Source organism: Phocoena phocoena, chromosome 3, assembly GCF_963924675.1.
Source record: "Phocoena phocoena chromosome 3, mPhoPho1.1, whole genome shotgun sequence".
NCBI lineage: Eukaryota > Metazoa > Chordata > Mammalia > Artiodactyla > Phocoenidae > Phocoena > Phocoena phocoena.
In genome coordinates, this window is record NC_089221.1 from 66,894,918 (window position 1) to 66,916,980 (window position 22,063).

The 22,063-nt window shown below is 37.6% G+C and overlaps 1 protein-coding gene across 4 annotated transcripts in view; it reads left to right on the forward strand.

The window, feature by feature from the left end:
* The window catches only part of VCAN (versican), a 113,026-nt gene that overhangs the window by 84,026 nt on the left and 6,937 nt on the right, over positions 1-22,063 (forward strand). For all 4 annotated transcript variants that reach the window (XM_065874034.1, XM_065874036.1, XM_065874035.1 and 1 more), the window contains 2 exons: positions 2,605-2,763; positions 4,028-4,110. In XM_065874034.1, the coding sequence (XP_065730106.1) occupies positions 2,605-2,763; positions 4,028-4,110 (242 nt within the window). The remainder of the gene's footprint in view (positions 1-2,604; positions 2,764-4,027; positions 4,111-22,063) is intronic.

The window sequence follows — 22,063 nt, forward strand, 5'->3', positions numbered from 1 at the left end:
GCAAAACTAAATCTGGGACTTTGTAATGTAACCTATGCACTATGGGAGTTTTAAAGTATAAGAAATATTTCCCAGTGTAGGATAACACTTAAGAAAACATCAGTCCAAAAGAGTTGCCTTTTAATAGATGATATGTATGTCACATTATTTTTAGGTAAGTTGGAAAAAACAGACTGCTTCTGAAATTCTCCTTTCAGAATAGCCTCCTAGAAGATGCTATTTGATACATAGTCCTTAATTACATATGTGGTGAATTCATGAATAGTAAAAATTAGGTGAATCAGTGTGGATATTTGGCTTTTTTAAAAAATAAAAACTCGTCTGTTGTGTGATTTGCACATTATTTACAATCATTGGGAAGTTATGAGAGTACAGATAAATAATCTGTCCCTATTTGGTTTTAGCAGAACCACTGCCTCTATGTTTTGGACCCATGTCCTGATAGGAATATACACACCTGCTAATTGAGGAAGGCATTATAACAATGTCGTTGTCATGCATCTAAACTTTAGGTTCCTTTGGTGTTTTGTGTGTAAGAGGAAAAATACTTAATCTATCTCAGTGATAAATGACAAAGAAAGAAAACCAGACTAAAACCATTTGGGTTAATAGAGGATAAGAGTGTACAGAATAATTTTTTTCTGATATATTATTCAGTAAGTTACGGCTCCTCTAGAATCTTAAACTGCGTGACTTCAAACAAATGATCATTTCCAAGGTTAAGGGAAGCTATGCTATTACAATATCATGTCATTGACTTTGTCAGTAAGGGTAGTCTAAAAAATTTTCCAACTCTCCTCCTCTATAAACTAACCCCTTCATATGTGAAGATCTGTTTCCTCCCCACCCTTCCCACCTCACTTCTGAAAGCTTCCATGGGACCTCCCCGTCCCCCCCCCAAAAAAAAATCACTACATCCAAGTAGCCAAAATAGGCTTCACTCTTGTGTGCCAAGTGCTACTGTGATACCAAACCACCTAACTGTGTCTTGTGTCCTTTCCTGTGAAATTTGGTGGTGTCCAAACAACACTGTAATATAACTCAAAACTTCCGGTGCACATTGTTTAAATCAATTAGTCAGCTGGCTCTAACTAAGCAACAGGCCTGATAGACTAAACTGAAATAAAGACTGCTCTCAGAGATAAGCTGCATCTGTTGTATGATTATGGTCTAAATCACTGAAGCCAGGAAAAAATTAACTCTCTCACCATGCAAGCTTTCCCAGAATTACAGGACGAGGAGGAAATGCAGTGAGAATCAGGAGACAATCTGACTTTCAACTTGACCACCAAGTCAGACATATAAAACGAGCATTCATTTCATCTAGTAGAGTTTTATCTTCATCAATCAGTAAAATTAGGGGAGGGGAGGATGATCATGAGATAACCTGGAGTTTTCACAGTGTCTCCAATTTCATAAACTTCGCAGTTTTGTTAGTTTTTACACGTAACTAGTTCAGTATCTTTGTGAGATGTTTCGCGAAAGTTAAAATTATTTCTATTGATTACTAACGTACAGTTTAATCTCACCTGTGAGTGGGCAAGTCCAAGGGAAGTTTGCCAGTGAGAATGCAGTTCTAGGGACTTCCCTGGCGGTCCAGTGGTTAAGACTCCGTGCTTCCACTGCCAGGAGCACGGGTTTTATCCCTGGTCAGGGAACTAAGATCCTGCATGCCCTGTGGCACGGCAAAAAAAAAAAAAAAAAAAAAAATGCAGTTTTATGAGCAAGACAGCTTTCCTATGAAATACTTAAAAACTGGCAACCTAGAAATTATAGCTGAAGCTTACTGCCAGTGCAAAATTTAGACATATTTGAAAAGTGTTTTCATCTCACCAGGATACTGGTTACAGTGTGCTTGTTGCAAAAGAGAAAAATATATATTTATATACACATACACATATGCATATGTGTATATGGTGTGATGGAATGAGGGGTACTAAATTAAAGTCATTCTTGATAAACTTCAAATCCCGATGCTTTTGCACTGGGAGTTACCTATATTCCCTCTCATTTGGGGAAAAAGGCTCACAGTCCTTAGCTATATCCCAGAAGCTGCCGACTGATGAAGAATTTTTTTCTTCTCTTAGTAAATCTTACAAGAGCCTGTGGCCATCTAGCTCTCTCTTCGGGAAGTGGGAAAGGACTATTTCCAGAGCCTTTGAAGTCCTTAAGCAAATAGAGCATTCATAATCCTTTTAACCAGAATTCTTATCTTATCACTTGAATGATGCTCTTTAGAAAAGTTGTGTTGGCAAGGAATTAGCCCCAATTGCTTCACAAGTGAGTCAGTAGACACTGCAGTCTAAGGAGGTTTTGAATGGCCCCTTTTCCAGTTTTTCTCCTGCTGAAACTGGCTTTCATCAGGGAAAGAGCAGTTCGATAGTGCCTTTCCAGTCCTAAGATGTATTGCCACCCACTTGGCAGGAATAATTTGGGCTCTCTTTATCATAATTTCTTTTGTCACCATGACCAAAATTTGTGAATCCCTTGCTTCGAGGACGTTGCATTGATATTGGCTTGGGTCTTCTATGAACTTTTGGATGGGTGAATCAAGTCTGAATGACATAGATGAGTTTAATAAGCCCCTGCCTTGTTTCTTCCCAGACACAGAGACATGTGACTATGGCTGGCACAAATTTCAAGGGCAGTGCTACAAGTACTTTGCCCATCGACGTACGTGGGATGCAGCTGAACGGGAATGCCGTCTGCAGGGCGCCCATCTCACAAGCATTCTGTCTCATGAAGAACAAATGTTTGTGAATCGTATGTACCAAATATACATGGGTTTTCTGAAGCTTCGTTCATTCTTACCACCTTCTTAGTTTTTCCTGTATCTAACTGAAAACAAATAGCTTTCTCAGTTGTGACTCAACTTATTAAATCCTTCATCTGTGAACTAAAATCACCTCTACTACATGAGCCCCCTACTTTGAAAAACATTCAACTGTAACATAGGAAGGCATTTCATGGTTTGCCAGCAGTAATAGTTGAAACAGCATGCTATAGGTCAAATCATATGAAATTACTATTTGATCATATTTTGACTTAAAGAAATGACCACCTCTTATGTTTCCAGTCTAATTCTTCCCAGGCTTTTGGTCTCTGTTTTGAATATGTACATATGCTGTCTAAAGTAAAAGAGAAAATTGCTTTCAGTTATTTTTATCCCAGTAATTAAAATTGAATTATAAATAGCACCCTAATCTTATCCTCTGTGCATAATTGGTTCTCATCCAAGTTTCTAATTATTTTAGACCATAGAAAGTGGGCCTCATATTAAGCACATGAATTGAGGGAGACTGAAAGCTAATGAAACTTATTAACAGAGCTGTTTAATAACTCCTTAGACTATAGCGAAGAGAGGAGGGCAGCTAGCTTGTAGGTAGAAAATATGTAGACATTTTTTGCTCATGAAGCATTGTTTGATGCTCTGTTAAATATGTTCTCGTGATGCCTGCTATCTCTTAGAAGTTTGTTAATTTGCAATCTGAGTAGAGGTTCATTTAACTTTTTTTCATGGTGTCTTTGCCTGTGACTCATTTCATGGTGAAAGTAATTATTTTTGAGGAAGTTTTGCAGATCTGTCCAGTCTAGGTGTTCACCATTAAAAATGCTTTGAGAAGAAACATGTGGCTTCCAAAATGAGGCTAGCATGGGTGAGATCTGTCACATTTTATTGGTTCACTGAATTTTTGCCAATTGCACAGTTTAATAAAAAGTAAGTGGAAAGTTTGTATCATGAGTAAAGATGGGAAAAAATGCTTAATTGTCGTGTACTGCTAGGGAAATAATTGTCCGTGTCTGATATTTTAATGTTTCACGATATTTGCAAACTAGCTTTTAGGTTTAAAACACATTGGGCAGAAGAACAAAAGATAGTTAGACCATGAAAGATTTTTATGAGCAACTAAACAGAAATCCAGCCAGAAAAGAGGATGCATGATTCATGCCAAAAATAGTTTGCTTTGATACATTTCGTCCATATGTGGGAAAGATAATAAAATGTCTGTGTCGTTCCCCTTCTCAGGTGTGGGCCATGATTATCAGTGGATAGGCCTCAATGACAAGATGTTTGAACATGACTTCCGTTGGACCGATGGCAGCACACTGGTAAGTTACTGATGAGAATGACGCTGATTCTAGAACTTGGTACTGTGTGTCGATTGCAGAGGCACAAGAGACTGGAGACCAGTTAAATATCTTGCTCAGGGTCACTCAGTGAACTAGACGGGGGTTAAAAATAGAGGTAGTTCCCTGAGAACTGATCCATCTACCAGTGCTCCAGTCAAGGTGGCTTTCTTAAAAGAAGAGTGTATCCGATTTCCATTGAACCCCTAAACCGCAGGCTCAGCAGAATTGCCTCCGGTCTGTATTTCAGATGGTTATCTTTGTTTTGTATAGCTTCAAAGCAAAAAGGAAAATAATACACATAAGAGAAAATGTCCTTTAAAAAATACCTTTTCTTCTTACATAATTGCCCTGGAAGTCTGCTGTAAGGCATGGCTCATTTTTATCCAAGCAAACATGCTCATTTTTTACATCTTAAAAAAGATTGTTGAATTATGATCTTGTAAATTTCTTTCCATTCACTCTGCTGACTAATTATGTGGTTTTTTAGCTTTTTCTACTTCTTGAAGAAAGGAATGATTTGATACCCACATCCTTGAGTAAGCTACAATAAGGTTCTTAAGTCAGGATGGGTGAAGCTGTTTTGAGTCACTACTAGTAAATACACAAGTCTAATTCTTTAGAACTAGTTCAAGTGTGGTTAGCTATAGTGGTGGTTCTGGGCTCGGGCTGTTCATTAGAATCACCTGGGGATTTAATTTAAAATTTGGTGAGCATAATTTAAAAACTGGTGTCTAATTTAAATTTAAAATTTAATTTTAAATTTAAAATTTAAAAACTGGTGAGCATAATTTAAAAACTGGTGTCTAGGCCTCAGCTCAAATTCATTAAAGCAGAACCTCTGGCAGCTATATTTTCTAAGTGTTCCCTGTGTGATTCTAAAATGCAGACAGAGTTGCGATCCACTGGGCTAGACAGTTAAGTGTAAATGCAATTCTAACTTAGATAAACAAAAGGAAGACTTGAAAATAAGCACGCACAAAAAGAGTTTAAAAATTAAGTTTCATTCATTACTGCCATTCATCTGGATTTAATGAGTTTGGCAAAACGTAAAGTTCATTCTAGAACAGAGGCCAAACGAATAATTGTTTTCAGAAGTTCTGCTCTGCCTGTTCAGGAAAGCTTCTCTGTGCTCTCCTGGACGTGCCCCTCAGTTTACGTCTGTGTCACTCCTTGTACTCAGTGCTTTGCACTCATTTATTCTCCACAGTAACTTTAAGAGAGGCATTAAGCGTTTTATAGGTAAGGCAAGGGATGGTCAGTTAGGCTAAGCTATTTGCCCACAGTCACAACGCTATTAAGTGGTGAAGCCGTAGGCTTTCTCCTAGCTGGCACCTCCTTGACTTTAAAAAGGGTATCCCTTATCACATTTTGCCTTTAGGAACCCTAAAATAAAGCCTGGCTTGCCCTTTCTCTGTCATCACTCCGTATGTTCAGTCAGCACTGTTTGTCATTTGTGTGCATAAGTAGATTATTTGGCAAGATGCAGAAAAAGTAGGGAAAGCAGATTGTTCATAAAGTATATTCCCCGTAAGGTATAGGATTACATCTCCTACATCAATAGTCTCATTTTCTTCTAATTGTCCTGGGTGGATGGTATATCTGCAATTGTTGTATCTGTATGTTTTCATTTTGCTGAAATGAATAATAATTTCAGGGAGATAATTTTGGTCAGATTAGTAGTGGTTGGTATAGCATGACTTCTTATGTATTCATTTTAATTGAAGATAGACAATTTTGTTTTTACTAATTTAATTTATAAGTGAACATAAAAATTAAAAGGGTTTTTTTCCTTTATATTACAGATAGTTAAGACTTTTTATAATTTTATTAATGTATATTATAAAGTATAGGCATTTAGTCAGTTTTCCCTTGTTGAATGGAGGCTTCATTCCTGTGGGAGAAATTAGGTCTAGGATACCCGCTATTAAGTCTTCCTCCCAAAGACTTTCCCTTATAAGTGGTCCAGTAAAAGTACAGGTTCTTGTGAGCTGTAGTGCAGAAGCTAGAATGCCAAGGACTCAGGTGGCCAGTTGCAGTTGCTACTTCCTTGTGCCTTGCAGACCTGGACCACGACTTATCTCAAAGTGTAACTGTTGGCTTGGGTGCCTGTATGGTCCTGCCCTGAGCCTAAAATAGTTGCATTTGCCACAGTGAAGTGAATGTAAAGTCTGTCATTTGCAACATACTGACCTGATAGGCCAAGTCCCTGACTGTTTCCAGTCTGTCCTTGGTTATATAGAACTGATTTGTATATTTTCATTCTCAGCATTTTTCTGTTTTACTAGATGTCTATTCTGGTCTCTCCAGTAGCAATTCAGCTCTTCAGAGAAGTGGTTCTCTTGCCTGCTTTTTATTTCGGAAGGTGTGTAGGATAAGGCCCTATGCCCCCTGTGAGCTTGGTTAATGGGACTGAATATTGGCTTATAGCTGGCAGATGAGTGAGGTCTGTAAATTATCTTAGGGAATTTATCTTGCCTGTCAGGTGCCATCCAGGTGTGCTTGATTTCATCAGATGTCATTATTCCACTATGCTGAAGCAAGCCAACTCAACTCATTTTTTTGTCTGTGTCCATTAATTTTTAACGGACTGTGCTGTGAAATATACTGTGAAAAAAATAACTTAATTACAATTTCCATAGTCTAGACTGGTCCTAAATTTGGTAAATAAGTGGGCATTGCACTTTGTCGAAGGAGAAATATTGATCTTCCTATGAGATTTTCAGAGGAAGATAACGTAACCTAAGATAGATAACTATACAACATAAACAAGAAACTTACCCTTAATTAATTCACATTTTCTAATTGGAACCTAAGGGTTATGGAGAGAGCACCAAGGAAGGGCCTCAATGTGAAGAGGGCAGCAAATGAATTACATACACAAGGCAAAGTTTATCAAAGAAAGGACACAAGTAAATCCAGGAAAAACTCTGATGGACCCTTGGTTTCTTCTTAATTCACTCTTTGTGTAAAATAAAAGTGTGCTAAGGAGTGTCCTTAGCTTTGAATATTTTGGAACAGAAGAGACCATCTGCCCAACAGCCTGTCTCCCTCCCATTTGACTGATCTCTGGCCCACTTTCTGCTTTTCTAACCACGCTTGCCTCCATCCCTTGCTTTCAGAGACAGCCTAGGTGTCTCTTAAACTTGTTTGTAGTTCTCTCTGCAGCCACCATCCCCTTAACAGGTTCCATATGTGCTCAGGCCTTTGAATAAAATAGTTCTCCTTTGTTTCGCTGTTTACTCCAAGTGTCTTGCTTTTGAAAATATCCCTAATAGTAAACTCTTCATCGGGAAAAGCAGTATCTGCTTACAATTGGGAATGGTGTTAACTTGACTGCCTGCAATTTCAAGAACTTTGTTTATGTTTTAGAGTGATTTCTCCCCTCTCCCCTCCACCCCCATTTTTTGTTTGAAAGGTTTATTAGAGCTTATCCTTCTTGGGAGGTAGAGCAGTATTAATACAAAAAGAACCTTTGATATTTACTGTATGTTATCTTTTGTTATTCAGTCTTAGAGTAAAAATAAATAAGTTAATATTAGGTCTCAATTTCAATCAGTTCTTTTCTTGAAATAATTAAACTTTGCTTCCAATAAATTTGTAGTGTATCGTATTTAATACAATTATCCTTTATAGCTAGACTAATTCAATTTATATGCTTATACTAAATTAATAATTTTATTTGGCCAAGTTATCTACTTTGCCCTTATTCTTCAGATTCTGATGGATTCATACCACATTATTGGTTTCTATAATTGGATGTTGATATCACTAATAAAATGCCAAATTCTCGCTTTTATTGGATCTTTAAAATCTTTTTTATTCTTTATTTGGGATGTTTACCCAGTAAATTTCACGAAAGTATACTCATGAACAAAATTGGTTCTAGCCTTACCCTTGTGATTTCTATTAAGGTTATTTTCTCTTAACACATTTCAGTTTTCACTTTGTCACTTGATTTCCTACTAAGCAGTCACATTTCAGTTTGTCCTTTGGTTTTCTACTCACCGGTCATTCTTTAACTTGACTATAGATTTCTAACAGCAAAATGCCCCAAGTGCTTATTAGAAAGCCTGACAAATAACTTCAATAATGAATTACTTTACTTGTCACCCAAGTAATGTCTTCAAAGACACTAAGTTAAACCATCCAAGTTAAATACACATTAAACCTGGCGAACTTGAACAAACATTTCTTATCTAGCTTCTGTACTATTAGCTGACTTTTAAGTTCTTTCTTTAACCTATTGTTAAATGAATGACTAGTCTGAAGTGTTTTCCCCTAGATCTGTTTTTCAGTGCCTGTGACCTTCCTCTCCCCTTGCTCTGAATTCTTGTTACTCCCTTTTTAATTCTGCAAATGTCTTCCTCTTGCCTTCAGTATAAAATTCTGTACTTATTATCAAGGCATACCAAGCCCACTTACTCCATCTGCTACTTCCTAAGCTGTCTCATCTCAAAATACCCACAGTTCCAGGAATAAGCCATGACATCTCACTTCTGCTGGTCTTTGCATCCACTCGCCCTCGTGCTTAGAATGTTCTCACCCCTTGTCCTAATTTCATTTGATAAATGTTTGAATATCTTGCTTAGCCAAGAGTCACCTTCTTCCAGGAAGCCTTCCTAGCTGGGTGTGACTAAGAGCTCCTTCTCTGTGTTCTAGAAGCCCTTTGTACCCTCTTCCCATCCTACCACTGGCCTCTGTAGTGTTAATTTCCTGACACTGAGCTTTCTGAGGCAGGGATTAACTTTCATCTCTATTTTTTCTGCACCTAGCAGAGTGGTTGACAAAAATAGATATTTGAATGATAATCAATATCCATACATTGCTCAACCAATTCACTTTGTTATCTTTTCAATCCTGAAAGGACCAAATAAGTCTTTTGGCTGAATCTCTATATGACAATTCTTGTTTATCTGAATTAAATATTTTATTTAAAGTTGTATCAGCATGAAAAACATTAAAACATAATAGGTGGTACTTCAAATATGATGAAAAGAAAACAAATGTTTCTCAGAAACAGAAGTATGTAGCGGAGCATAACGCATGTTACAAAAGTTATTAACCCAAAGGAAAACAGATGTTCCTACTGGAAATGATGACAGTTTTGTCCATGGTTGTCCCAAGAATGCATAAGCTTTGGGAAGAGGAGATGGAAAGCAAACTTTTCAAAGGTTTAAGTTATATCAGGGCAGATTTTCCATGAAGTTTTAGGAAACTGACAATTACTCAAAACTTTGACTTTATTAAACCTTATTATCCAAATCCAAAATGTAGTGAAACAAGCAGAAGGAAATCTCACTCCTAAGTGTTCTCAGCTCATTTCATTTTTTATAGGTTGCTTGACCAAGGATGACTTGGTTGCCTAAGGTTGGACAGGTCTTCCCTTATTTATCCACTATCTGAGTCCGTTCTTTCAAGCACAGAGGGAGCCAGACATCAGGGAACACTATGGAATCATTTATGTTTCTCCACCTATATACACCCTGGCAAAATCTTTTTTTTTATTTTTTTTTTGCGTTATGCGGGCCTCTCACTGTTGTGGCCTCTACCGTTGCAGAGCGCAGGCTCTGGACGCGCAGGCTTAGCGGCCATGGCTCACGGGCCCCGCTGCTCTGCAGCCTGTGGGATCTTCCCGGACCAGGGCACGAACCCGCGTCCCCTGCATCGGCAGGCGGACTCTCAACCACTGCGCCACCAGGGAAGCCCTGGCAAGGTCATTTTTACAACTTGCTTTTCAACTACAGACTGTGGTGTGTCCATGGACAGCACAGTTAGGGAGATATTGGAAACCAGTAGGTGCCTTAATCACACTACTTTTTATAACATGACTCCCTAACCAATGGTTTAAAATCAAGCTGTGGACCTCAGAGATTTAAAGCTGTTACCGTCTTGCCCCCTCCTCTCCCTGAGCCCCAGGAATAAGATTCTCGCAGTGGCAATTCTCCCGAGGTCTGTATTGCTCCCTTCTGTGTTCTCTTTAGTGAGCTCCCGCAGCACCTCAAAGCTCAACCCTCACCACTGGGGATCGGATGCTTCAGTGGATCAGATGAAGTTACTTCAAAGGAAAATGTCACCTTAGGTTGCGTTGTCCAGAGGTTGAGGATTGAGTAGAACTGACAATCCAGTTCTCTTTTAAAAATGTTGAGGAGCTTTAGGAAAGTTTGATTTGTAAGGAAAAAAACAACCAAAAAAACCTCTGACTTTATCCTAATACATTAAAAAGAATATTTTCTACATCTCTTTTACATTTTCCATCTGTCAACTCTATTTTGTCAGCACTCAGTGTCAACCCATGCAAGGCTGCTGGCTTGTCAGCTTCCTGGGAAGTAGTCACGGCCTTCTCACTCTCCAGTGTCCTGTTTGGAGAAAACAGAGACTTCCTTTCCTCTGCACTTTCTGGATCTAGTCAGAAAGTTCTCAAACAAGTTACTAATTCACAGATCCTTAAATGTCTTATTTTCTAGCTCTAACCAACTTATCTTGCCCCTTGTTAGTTAGGATATAGATTCCAAAAGGCTAACTAATAGCCTTTTGTGCTTAAAAAATGCTACTTGAAAAATATATTTCTGGAAGATAACTGAAATTGGCTTTTTTTTTTTTTTTCACTTTGATAAACATGGTCGAGCATTGGCAAACTGGCACACCTATAATTTGGGACACCCACTTGCCCTCCTGGTTATGCTGCAGAATTAATGAAGGAAAATAGCCAAATTGGATGTGGAATTGACTTTAAATCCAGAGACCCATTTTCTCCTTTCATAAATAAACATATTAGTCTGTCAAGCAAAGTATGGTGAGAAAAAAAACAGCAATAAAGAAATAGCCCTTAACCCAGGAAGAGACACCTAAAAAGGAGTAACTTGCAGGCCATAAACCATTATTCTTTTTTCTGCAGGAATGTATTATTATTACCCTTTTATAGACACAAAGGTTCATATCCTCCTCCCTCTCCCAGATGTCTTGGACATTGAAAAGAGAATCAAGAGTATTAACTAATTCCCTGTGTTTTCTAAGCTGGTTTGTAGGTTTGAAGGATTGCGAATGATTTGGCAGAAAACAATGATGCAAAACAAAACCCCCGGGGCTTCCCTGGTGGTACAGTGGTTGAGAGTCCGCCTGCCGATGCAGGGGACATGGGTTCGTGCCCCTGTCCGGGAAGATCCCACATGCCGCGGAGCAGCTGGGCCTGTGAGCCATGGCCGCTGAGCCTGTGCGTCCGGAGCCTGTGCTCCGCAACGGGAGAGGCCACAATAGTGAGAGGCCCACGTACCGCAAAAAAAAAAAAAAAAAAAAAACCCAAACCAAAACCTTAAGTTTTACTTTTTCTACCTGAAAATCTTAGAAGACTTCCTGTAAAGTGTGTGCAGATGGGTGTGTGTTGGCTGTGCTGTGGTTTTAGCTCCAAGTCAAATGCTACTTCTCTGTGAGCAAGTCACACTGCATATCAACATTAATTTAATTATGTTAAATCTCACAGCCTTCATTAGATTAATCTAAAAGCCAAGGAAAACATATGCTGTTTCTTCATTCTTTAGCACATTACTCACCAGTAGAAGAATTTTCAGTTTCTTTTCTGAAAGACCATTGAGCTCTTAGTGAACATTTTTACTTGTGTTGCAGTTCACTTTGATTTGAAACCAAGAACTGGTTCTTCTGATTCTTCACATAAAACATATCGAGCCATAGTGTAGTTCTAGAACACAAAACCCTCATCTCCGCCTTTCCCTTCCTTGAGTGCAGATGGCTATTGACGGGCAAACAGCTGGAAGAACAATATTTACCCACCACTGGAAAATCATTTCATATTTGACAAGATTCTCCTTGAAAAAAAGAAGAATTTATCAACGTGGTAGTTCCTTTTCACAGATGCTTTTCCAACAGTGCTCTGTGAAACCTTAAAAATCACACATGGTTATTTAAATGTAATTGCTAATTAGTTTAAGGCAATGCATAACCATGGAAAAGGCCAAGAAAATGTTGAATGGGTTTGGCAGTTTCAAGTTGCATTTGGATCGTGAACACTTCCTGACTGAAGACCTGTACAAACAAACTTGGGGCGAAGGAACCCACTGGCACCATTCATGGTGGGGATTAAATGCAAGTGGCTTAGTGGGGCTGTGCCTGGGACCCCGTCTCCAAGTGCTCTCAGAGTGGGAGGAACTCACATCCTTTGGAAACTGCTGTGGATAATTACGACTTTGTAGGGCAGTGAGCTCATGCTATTACACAAGATTAGTGCTGTGCTCCAGAGCTGGCAGATTGTCTCTCCCGCACAGAGATTTGCCAGCTAGGAAAATAGTGGGCATATTGCCACTTTCACAGCTATCAGGAGACCCCGAGTTAGTTTTTTTCCCTTCGACATATTCATGTTTGTAGGATCCCACTCCAGGCTGCCAGCCTTGGGCAGTGACACCAAAACAAACGTCTCTTTCTCCTTTAAAACAAAGCTGCTCTTTTCCTTTTGGTTGTTCAACTAAAAGACAACAGCCAAACCATAACCTCCTTTAAAACATAAATAAACAAGGACCCAGGCCAGAGTAACCCGCAGCAAGTACGCAGATCAGAGGAGGGTATATTTCTACCTTGCAGTGAGGTCATTTGCCCCAACAATTTAAAGAAAACAAAATTAAATATAATCCCCCACAGACTGCAAACAAATGCCTCTTGTGACCACAGCCATCGAGGGAAAAAAGGCATTTTAAAGTTAACACATGTTTTGATTTCTCTAATAAGCAGTCCTTCTAAGCTCCCGGCAGATAACTGTTTGACCTGTGTTCTGAAAGGTGAGGGCCGGGGGATAAACTCAGAGTGGTTATTCCGAGTTCTTTATTTAGTGCAAAGGTGGTTTCTTATCAGCATATGTTTCAAAAGGGTAAGCCGTCCTCTAGGGACTGTGTTTTCTATTTGGAGTTTGCTTTTATCCTTTGGTGGTTATCTGCTTACCCCTGGCATCGGCTGCATTTGGATGTTATTTGTGGCCATGTGAGTACAGCAGTGGCACTACCGGTTCCAGGTGATAAAAGGAGTTTGAACACAGAGAAGTCAGCTTTTAGTACAGGTGTCATGTTTTTATAGCTAATCTGCATAAGTTTTTACCTAAAAACAGACTAAATCACACGCAGACATTAATTGTGTGCGTTGGTGTTTATTTATGATCTGCCCTGTCCTAAGGAGTTTAGGTGGCCATTGTAGATGTGGCTTTGCTTCTGATGCAGCTTCACTGTTGATGCAAAGCATCTGATAGTTTTAAAAGGACAAATAGAAAAAAATATATATTGTAGTCGAACGTTTTAGTCAACTAGAAAATTCAGATTATAGCTACATTGGCCTGTAGCTAAATAGAATGGGATTGGTAAATACTGTTTAGCTGAGGTCTATCTTTTAGCAAAGTGTTCTCTTCTTACTTTTCCTCACAAAACTGAGGGAACATATCACAGATAATCCTTTAATCTTTTTTTCCATATGGAGGAAATAATCATGGTTTGGGATGGGGCGGGGGTGGGGGGGACGTCTACATTGCTTTGTTAACGGTGACTTAGTTGGGAATTCAAAATCTAATAATGGATGGATATCACCACCTAGTGGCCATATAGTATTTTGCGTTTCAAAACTTCACATTCCCAGAACTCCACTTAGGTCTCTGAAGGAAGAATATTCTCTGTGAATTAAGTCCCTATAGCTTTGGGTTTTAAAATTCTAGTATGAATTGCATTATATCATGAACCAGAAAGTTAAATGTGAAATGAGATGATTTTTCAAATGCAGCGTAAAGCTAATACATGGAGTCACATGCTTAGTAAAATCCTAGCAACTGAGGTAAGCATTGAGACCAATCTTTCCCGTATCTTCACTTTATACACAGTAATAGCAGTGGAAAGTTTTCCTTGGCTGGTTCCCTTGGCATGTGAACCTAGAGGACATTTTTGGTTTTCTTATGAAAATTTTTTTACAGTGAATTAAATCAGCAGTGTTTGGGGGAATAGAGAGTAGGTAGAAAGCAGAGACTGGACTGTTCATGGAAAAAAACTCCAAATTATAGCTTGAAGCCTTAAATTCTCCCAACAATTACCATAATATATTATGTCAGAGCATGGCTTTACTGGACAAATGTCAAGAGCGGTTTTTATCAATGGAATGTGTGCGGTTAATTGTTTAAACATACTTGGCAAAACTCATAATAGTTCTAAAACATAAAACCTTTAATTGGCCGTTTACGATAATCTAAATTACAGTGAATTTTAAAGAATAAAAGGTGACTCAATCTAAGCTGAAAAACTATAGGTAAATATGTGGGTAGGTACAAGGTCGATGATAGAGTGGGCCCTTGGCAGATGCAGATTCAAGATTTGTAGTTTCAGATATACATGAGAGACCCTGAAGATCCACAAATATGAAATATTTCGTACTTTTTGCTCAGGCACAAATTTGGACTGTACCCAATGGCTGGCTAGTATGTAAAAATCATTCAATTAGCTGGCAAGTTTGTCCAATGGACAGCTCAGTTTTCCCATCTCTAGGGGTCTGTTGATGTTTATTCTACTAACTATTTAACCATTTTGGACCTTCTCTATTGTATTTATGGTGGGGACCTCTCTGCTACACAGGTCTGTGTGAACAAGGGCATTCCCAAAGGTCTATCCTAGATATATCCTTCCCTGTTGCCAAGAAATACTGTATTTGTAGGGGTGTGTGTATGTGTGTGTGACAGTAGTAAATCTCAAATTTGTGTCCCACAAAAAGATGAACTTAAATTTTATCTAGTGTGTGAAAATTCCATTTTCTTTTTATTAGAGAGGAAAAGAAACCAAGAGATTCTAAACAGAATGTCTAACTGTTTAGAACTAGTTAGTGCCCATCGATTATCCTTTATAACTATTTGACCAAATTAAATCATAAAATCTCAATGAAAAGAATTTGAAATGTGTCAAATATTATGGAGAAGGGCTAGTTATCAACTAAGTTTTGATAAGTCCAGTTGCTTTGAAAACTTCTTAGTTTTAAATTCTGATAAAAGGGATTCAAAAACAAAACCCTTTCATGTTCCGGGAATTCTTTCTCTACTAGAGGTTGAAGCATGACCTTATTATCTTCAGGGTTTTGAATTTTGAATTGACATTATCTTCTAAAGACAAAAAAAATCTTGATGTGGAAAAGCAAATACTATTTTGGAATGTTGCATGAAGGGTAAGTCATTCTACGGTTCAAGAGCCTTCCATGATCCAGCCTTTTCTTTTCACCATCCAGCTGTTTGCATATTTCCTCATAAATCGATTTGCTTATATATGTATCGTATAAAGGACCAGCTGGGACGTGACTGTCACAGCAGTTGACTGACTAATACTGGATGGTCTCGTTTCCTTTCTTGAACTGAAAGCAGTGCTCAAAGCTGAACCAAGCAAACTCCTTTTGTAAAGCAAAACAAAGTACCTGATTTATTTTTAAATCTTGTGTATTTCCGAAATAATGCTTTTTTAAAAACCGAAGTATAGTTGATTTACAATGTTGTGTTACTTTCAAGCGTACAGCAAAATAACTCAGTTATATGTGTGTGTGTGTGTGTATTCTTTTTCAGATTCTTTTCCATTATAGGTTATTACAAGGTAGTGAACATAGTACCCTGTGCTATCCAGTAGGTCCTTGCTCTTTATTTTATATACAGTAGTGTATATCTCTTAATCCCAAACTCCTAATTTATCCCTCCCCGCCCTTTCCCCTTTGGTAACCATAAGTTTCTTTTCTATGTCTGCGAGTCTATGAAATAACACTTCTTTCACCTTAGAAAAAAGACAGTGATCCACCTCTAGTTCAATTACATTAGAGTTTTATCTTCCATTTGTTTTGTACATGCTTGTGATACTAGTTGTCTGCTGATCATGGTGGTGTGTATTTTAAAGATAAAAGATCATCTGGTATCTCTGAATGACAGTTGGGACTCCTAGATACTGTATAATCAGAGTCACCTTGAAAGGATGTAAACCCTGTCTGACTTTAGTAGATTGCTGGTAACTTTCAAAAGCAGAGACCCTACCCCCCATCCCCAAACACAACACACACCTTTTCCCTCCCTGTATGTTGATTGAATTAAGTTGGAGACTTTGCAAAGAGCTGGGAAGGAGAGAATAACTCTTCAGCCATTCTGCTTGAGACACCTAAGTCAAGTTTGTCTTAGATCTGTGGAACTGAGGTCACTCTCCGAGAGTAGGGAATATTGGCAGGCAGGGGAGTCCCGTGTGCTCTAGAAGACCTGCAGGATAATTCTCCGCTTTTATGTTAATATAAGACAGAAGTAAATTTTTGACAATAAAATACAGATTATTTGGAATAAAATAATCTAAGCATTTGTAAAGTTTGATAGATTGTAATGAATAACTTCAGTCTGCTCCGACTTTGTCCTCTCAATATTAGGATTGGTTCAAAATGAATTCTCTGGTTTGTGGAGACAATTTTCATTCAAGAGAATGGTACTTAGCTGTTAGATTTTGGCCAGGATTTTAAAAATCATTTTATGCTTTTGGCAGCTAACTTGCTTGAATCTGATTGGGGGGAAAGGAAAGAGAAAACAATAATTGAAAAGTTAATAAATCCAGTTTAGTTGAAATGGTTGTCTTTTGGGGCACTTTTTTTTTTTTTCTTCACATACAGAGTGTTAATCATTTAATTGGAACACTATAAGTAACTTTTTCATATAGTGTACAGCATTAAGCAGTTCATACTAGGTATAAAAAATTACCTCTTAATAAAATGCATGTTTGTTATAGAACATATAGATAAGTTTACATCTGAGCTGGCTTTCCTTTACATCAACTATGTGACTTTTATGTCATAATTTTCTCTGCCGTCAAAAGAGAACAAAAATGCACAGTAATCTAGGGGTTTCTTTTCAGACATGGGATTGATCTAATTCTGGTCTCTGGGGGAAACAACGAGAGTTCAAGGTTTGGAATGGAGAACATGAGTCTCTGAGACAAAAACAGGCTAAATCAGCATTTATTTTTGTCAACAGTGTTAAAGTGAATTCTCCCCAAGCCATGCTAGCTTTTTGGAATAATTTTAGTTTGCCCATCCAGCCCTAGAAGAGGGTCGACCTGGGCTAGATCACCCAGGATGTTTGCTTATAATTCCAGCGAGGAGAAAAAAAATCCAGATGGGAGCAGAGAATTTTTCTCTGCTCATTCCAAGAGTCTACATTTCTGTATGTATGAGACACCGTCTATGTGAGAGAGGCTCGATTACATTCTTATAGCTCAGAATTGATTTCCTGAGGAGAGCTCTCTTCCTAACATTTAGCTTTAGTGAAAAAAATACATTATTGAACCTAAAATCAATGATTTATTTTTTCTACTCTTTTTCTCTGCAAGTGATATTAAATAAGGCTATAAGAATTCAGGAGGAAACAAAGAAAGTTGTTCAGAAAACTGGAGTTTCCTTTGCTAAGTCAGTTTGGCAGTAACATGGAGCAAAATCAAAGCATCCTAGCCAAAATAAATCTGCACAATGGAGCAATCAGATATGAGGTAATAGTGTGACATGCCTGTGGGTATCAAACATTCTTGCAAAAACCACAGACTTAAAATTTGGTCCTGCACCATTAAGCCACAGTTCTGCCAAGCAACAACACAGATCACTGCTGCGAGCCAAATGCAATTCCCACCCAAAACAATTAAATCTTTTACCAGAGGTCTGAGCCTGGGAAGCTTAAGGCCTGAGAATTACTTTGGTGGCATGGAATCAGAATCTCATTTCAGTGTGAAAATGAGATGGTTATTGTTCAGATCAGGAGGAAATGTCAGCTGCAAAATACATGGCAGTCGAGGGACTTGGATGACTTGAAGTGATGTTTGTTGAGGTTAGATTTGAAAAGTGTTAGCTAAGAAATCAGTGAGTTCTTTCTGATCACTGCATAGCTCATGTTATAATGTTCATTTTTACTGATTAGAAAAATAATTTATGCTCATTCAAGGGAAGTTGGAAAATCTGTAAGAATATATAGAATAAAATATTACCTTAGTCTCATATCACTAGATATAAACTTTATAACATTTTACTGCATTTTCTTTGGGTCTTTTGCATACACACACACACACACACACACACACACAGCTGCATCGAGAGTATGCGTAAAATTCGGATTATTGTACATTTTTAGGACTTTGCTTTTTATTTAACTTAACACTTCTTTTAGTATCTTCCATCTCCTTGTATAGTCCTCAAAGCCAAGATATTTGATGGTTATATAATGTCCCATTTGTCTGGTTATACCATGATTTATTGACTATATATTTGCTCTATAGATTTTTCCCACTTACTGCTAGTGTAATATTTTAGATAAAATGTTCTTATCTCTGATTATTTTTTAGGATAGCATTTTAGAAGTAGAATTACGAAGTCCAAGGGTAGGAACTTTTTTTTTTTTTTTTTTTTTTTTTTGGCGGTACGCGGGCCTCTCCCTGTTGTGGCCTCTCCCGTTGCGGAGCACAGGCTCCATCCGCTCCGTGGCATGTGGGATCCTCCCGGACCAGGGCACAAACCCGTGTCCCCTGCATCGGCAGGCGGACTCTCAACCACTGCGCCACCAGGGAAGCCCAAGGGTAGGAACTTTTTAAGGCCCTTGGTATGTATTGCTAACTGTTTTCTAGACCGGTTATTTACTTCTGCTGACTTTGTGATTGTCTTGCTTGCTGTTTGCCAGCAGCAAACAACATCTTCGATCAGGGGCAAGTATGGATAGGGAGGAGCGCAGCACACTCTGGGGTTCATTATTTCTAAATATGAAATTATTTATTAAACAACACCACTATGTGCCAGGCATAGCTCCTGGCACTGAGGATACAGGAGTAAACAAAAGAAGCCAAAATCCCTGTCCTCAGTGAGTTTACACTCTACTAAGGAGAAAAAATATAATAAGTAAGTAAAATGCATAGGATATTAGAAGGTAATAAGTGTTATGAAGAAAAATAAAGCAAATAAGGGAGATGAATAGTGTGGTAAGGCCAAGGAAAGGGGAGCATTGTACAGTTTACACATGGTATTGGGATGCTGGAAAATTTTCCACCTTTGAGGACATTCACTGGTTTCCTGAAAGAGGTTAGTTAGAAAGTAAACTAGAAAGTATTGAGCTCCAAAATCCAAATTAAGTATATGAGGAACTCTGGGATCTTTCACCATAAAAAGTATTCAATTTAGATCTTTGTTAGTTTTAAGGAATTCTTATTCTTTATTAATTTTATTTTTAATTTTATCCTGCTTTAATTCATCTGTTAAAGACAGCTTAGTCATACAGCAGCAGCAGGCCGAATGTGACGTTTATATCTGCATTGTTACTCCATTTCCTTTTCTGTTATCTATTAAAGGAGGGTAGCCAAAAAAAAAAAAAAAAGGCAAAAAATAAGACTTGGTGGGTGGAGGGTAAGAGATGGTAAGGAAAGGGAAATAAGCAAAGAAAAGGAAAATAAAGAAATAATTAGAAACCCAGGTCAGATCAAATGTCAGTTCCCAGTCGCAGGAAGACCTGCCAGACAGAGTGCTTTGGTGAGTACGGTCCTCTGAGCATCTTTCCCAGGGCCACCTAGGGGGTAGCTCAGTGGTACCATTCAGGCTACTAGAGTTGAATTTAAATCCATATAATTTCTGGATTTCCACCAGAGAACTAAAAACACCCTTAATTCTGTGTTTTGGAAAAAAAGTCTTTATTAAGCTTCCCTTGGTTCTTTGAAGTTTTATCACTTTTCAGAGACTCTTCTTTACACAGCAGAGGTCTCTTGTCCCCTATCTTAATTTTGGCATGATTGAGGTGTATTTCAAAGCAAAGCTAAGCAAAGAGATTGAGGGAAAAGTAGGTCTCTTAATCCTGAGGTTTTCAAACTTAAGGTCTTCTTCTCACAAATTATTTTATCAAAGATCTAGGTTTTTACCATATTTTAAAGCTTTAAAAACCGCATTATTTTCTGAGAAGAAAGAAACATTAGAGCCATTCTCTAGTATATTTATTATACATTTTTAAAAGACATCAAGATGACCATGGTGCTTTTGGGAGTAACTAGCAGGACTGTTTTTTGGCGTGCTCTGAATTGGAAACAATTGCCTTAACTCATATACAGTTCTTTCTTCTCTGACTCTGTCTTTTTCAAATAAAATCTCTTGACTCACTGTTTCAACCACAGACTCATTTCCCCCCCTTGGTTCTTTTTTTTTTTTTTACTTTTTATTGGAGTATAGTTGATTTACAATGTTGTGTTAGTTTCAGGTGTACAGCAAACTGAATAAGTTATACATACACATGTATCCACTCTTTTAGTTTCTTTTCCATATAGGTCATTACAGAGTATCGAGTAGGGTTCCCTGTGCTATACAGTAGGTCCTTATTAGTTATCTATTTTACATATAGTAGTGTGTATATGTCAATCCCAGCCTCCCAATTTATCCCTCCTCCCCCTTTCCCCCTTGGTGACCATAAGTTTGTTTTCTACACACAGACTTATTTTAAATTTAATTCAAGGAAAGACTAATAGATCTGTAGTCCCAGAAGAAACAGTCACATTTGCCATTGTCACATAAATTTGAATACGTATTTCTTTCATATGAAGGAAATTTGTCTCCACCAGTCTGGTCAGCATTAGATGTGATTTAAACATGACAGTAGGCAAAGCATATTGGGAAAGCGATACCCAAGTTGAGCCAGAAAGACAATGAACAAACTTGTCCCATATCACATTCTAATTAAGAGACCGGAGGCTAGAAAGCTTCTCTCTTATTTATGGTCCAATATTATTTTCATCTCACTAAAGTTTGTTATTTTTGAATAGGCATAAGGACTATGTTTTTCATATAATTATTGGTTGATATGGAGGTCACATTTTAAGGCAACAAAAAATTGAATGTAAACCTAAAAGTCCTGGGTGTTTAACATTGCTAAGTTTCAAGTTATTCCCAGTCTTGCTGGATTACTGTAAGAGATAATGCATACCAAGTACCAGAAGAGGGCTTCATTCATTACTGGTGCTGAATAAAAGACATGTGTTACTGTGATGGAAGGCAAAAGATATTTCTGGTTAAATCTCATTGCTCAAACTAGGGAATCAAAAGGTATCATCTAAAGATGTAGATATAAAGGTAACCAGTAGAAAAACATCAGGTCAATAAAATTCCTTTTAATTATCTGAACACACATTAAAGAAAAGCAAACATATATTTATAGTAAGACATATTTTTAAAGTATTATCTTGTATATTAATATGCATAAATGTGATAAATGTTCCTATTAAAACAACTTCCAGATTAGATCATAAAGCAAAACACAACTGAATGGTGCACATAAGAATCATATCTAAAACAGAATTACTCAGAAAGGTTGAATATAAAATGATGGGCATAGGTATATCAGGTAAACAGAAAAATAAATATAGCAAATATATCAATTTATATATATATCAACATAGCAAAGAATTTGGATGAAAACAATTACATTCAATAAGACAAAGGTACTTTATAGTGGTAAAAATATAAAAGAAGGAATGACCATTTTATTGCATTATAATCACCTCTACATAAAATTATATGTGCACATAAGGTTTGGAAGAAAACATGACAGATTAGAGTGACGAGATTACGAATTTTTTTCTCTAGTTGTTCCACTTCCATTAATGCTGTTACAATTAATAATAATGACATGGTGAAAATTCTTAAATTGAGCATTGATTCCTTAGATATATCTCATCGCCAAAGGAAAAAATATATATATTTGAAGAGAGACTTTGAGATATATACATTTTCCACTAAGAGTGTAAAAATCTTTTTCTTTACCACCAGAATTATTTCAGCTAGATGGTTCAACAGAAATTGTTGAGTCCCTTCTAATTTAATCGTGCAGTAATGGCACCGTCGCTTTTATAATATGCTTCTCTTTGACTGTCAATAGTTATCTTCTCCCTCCATT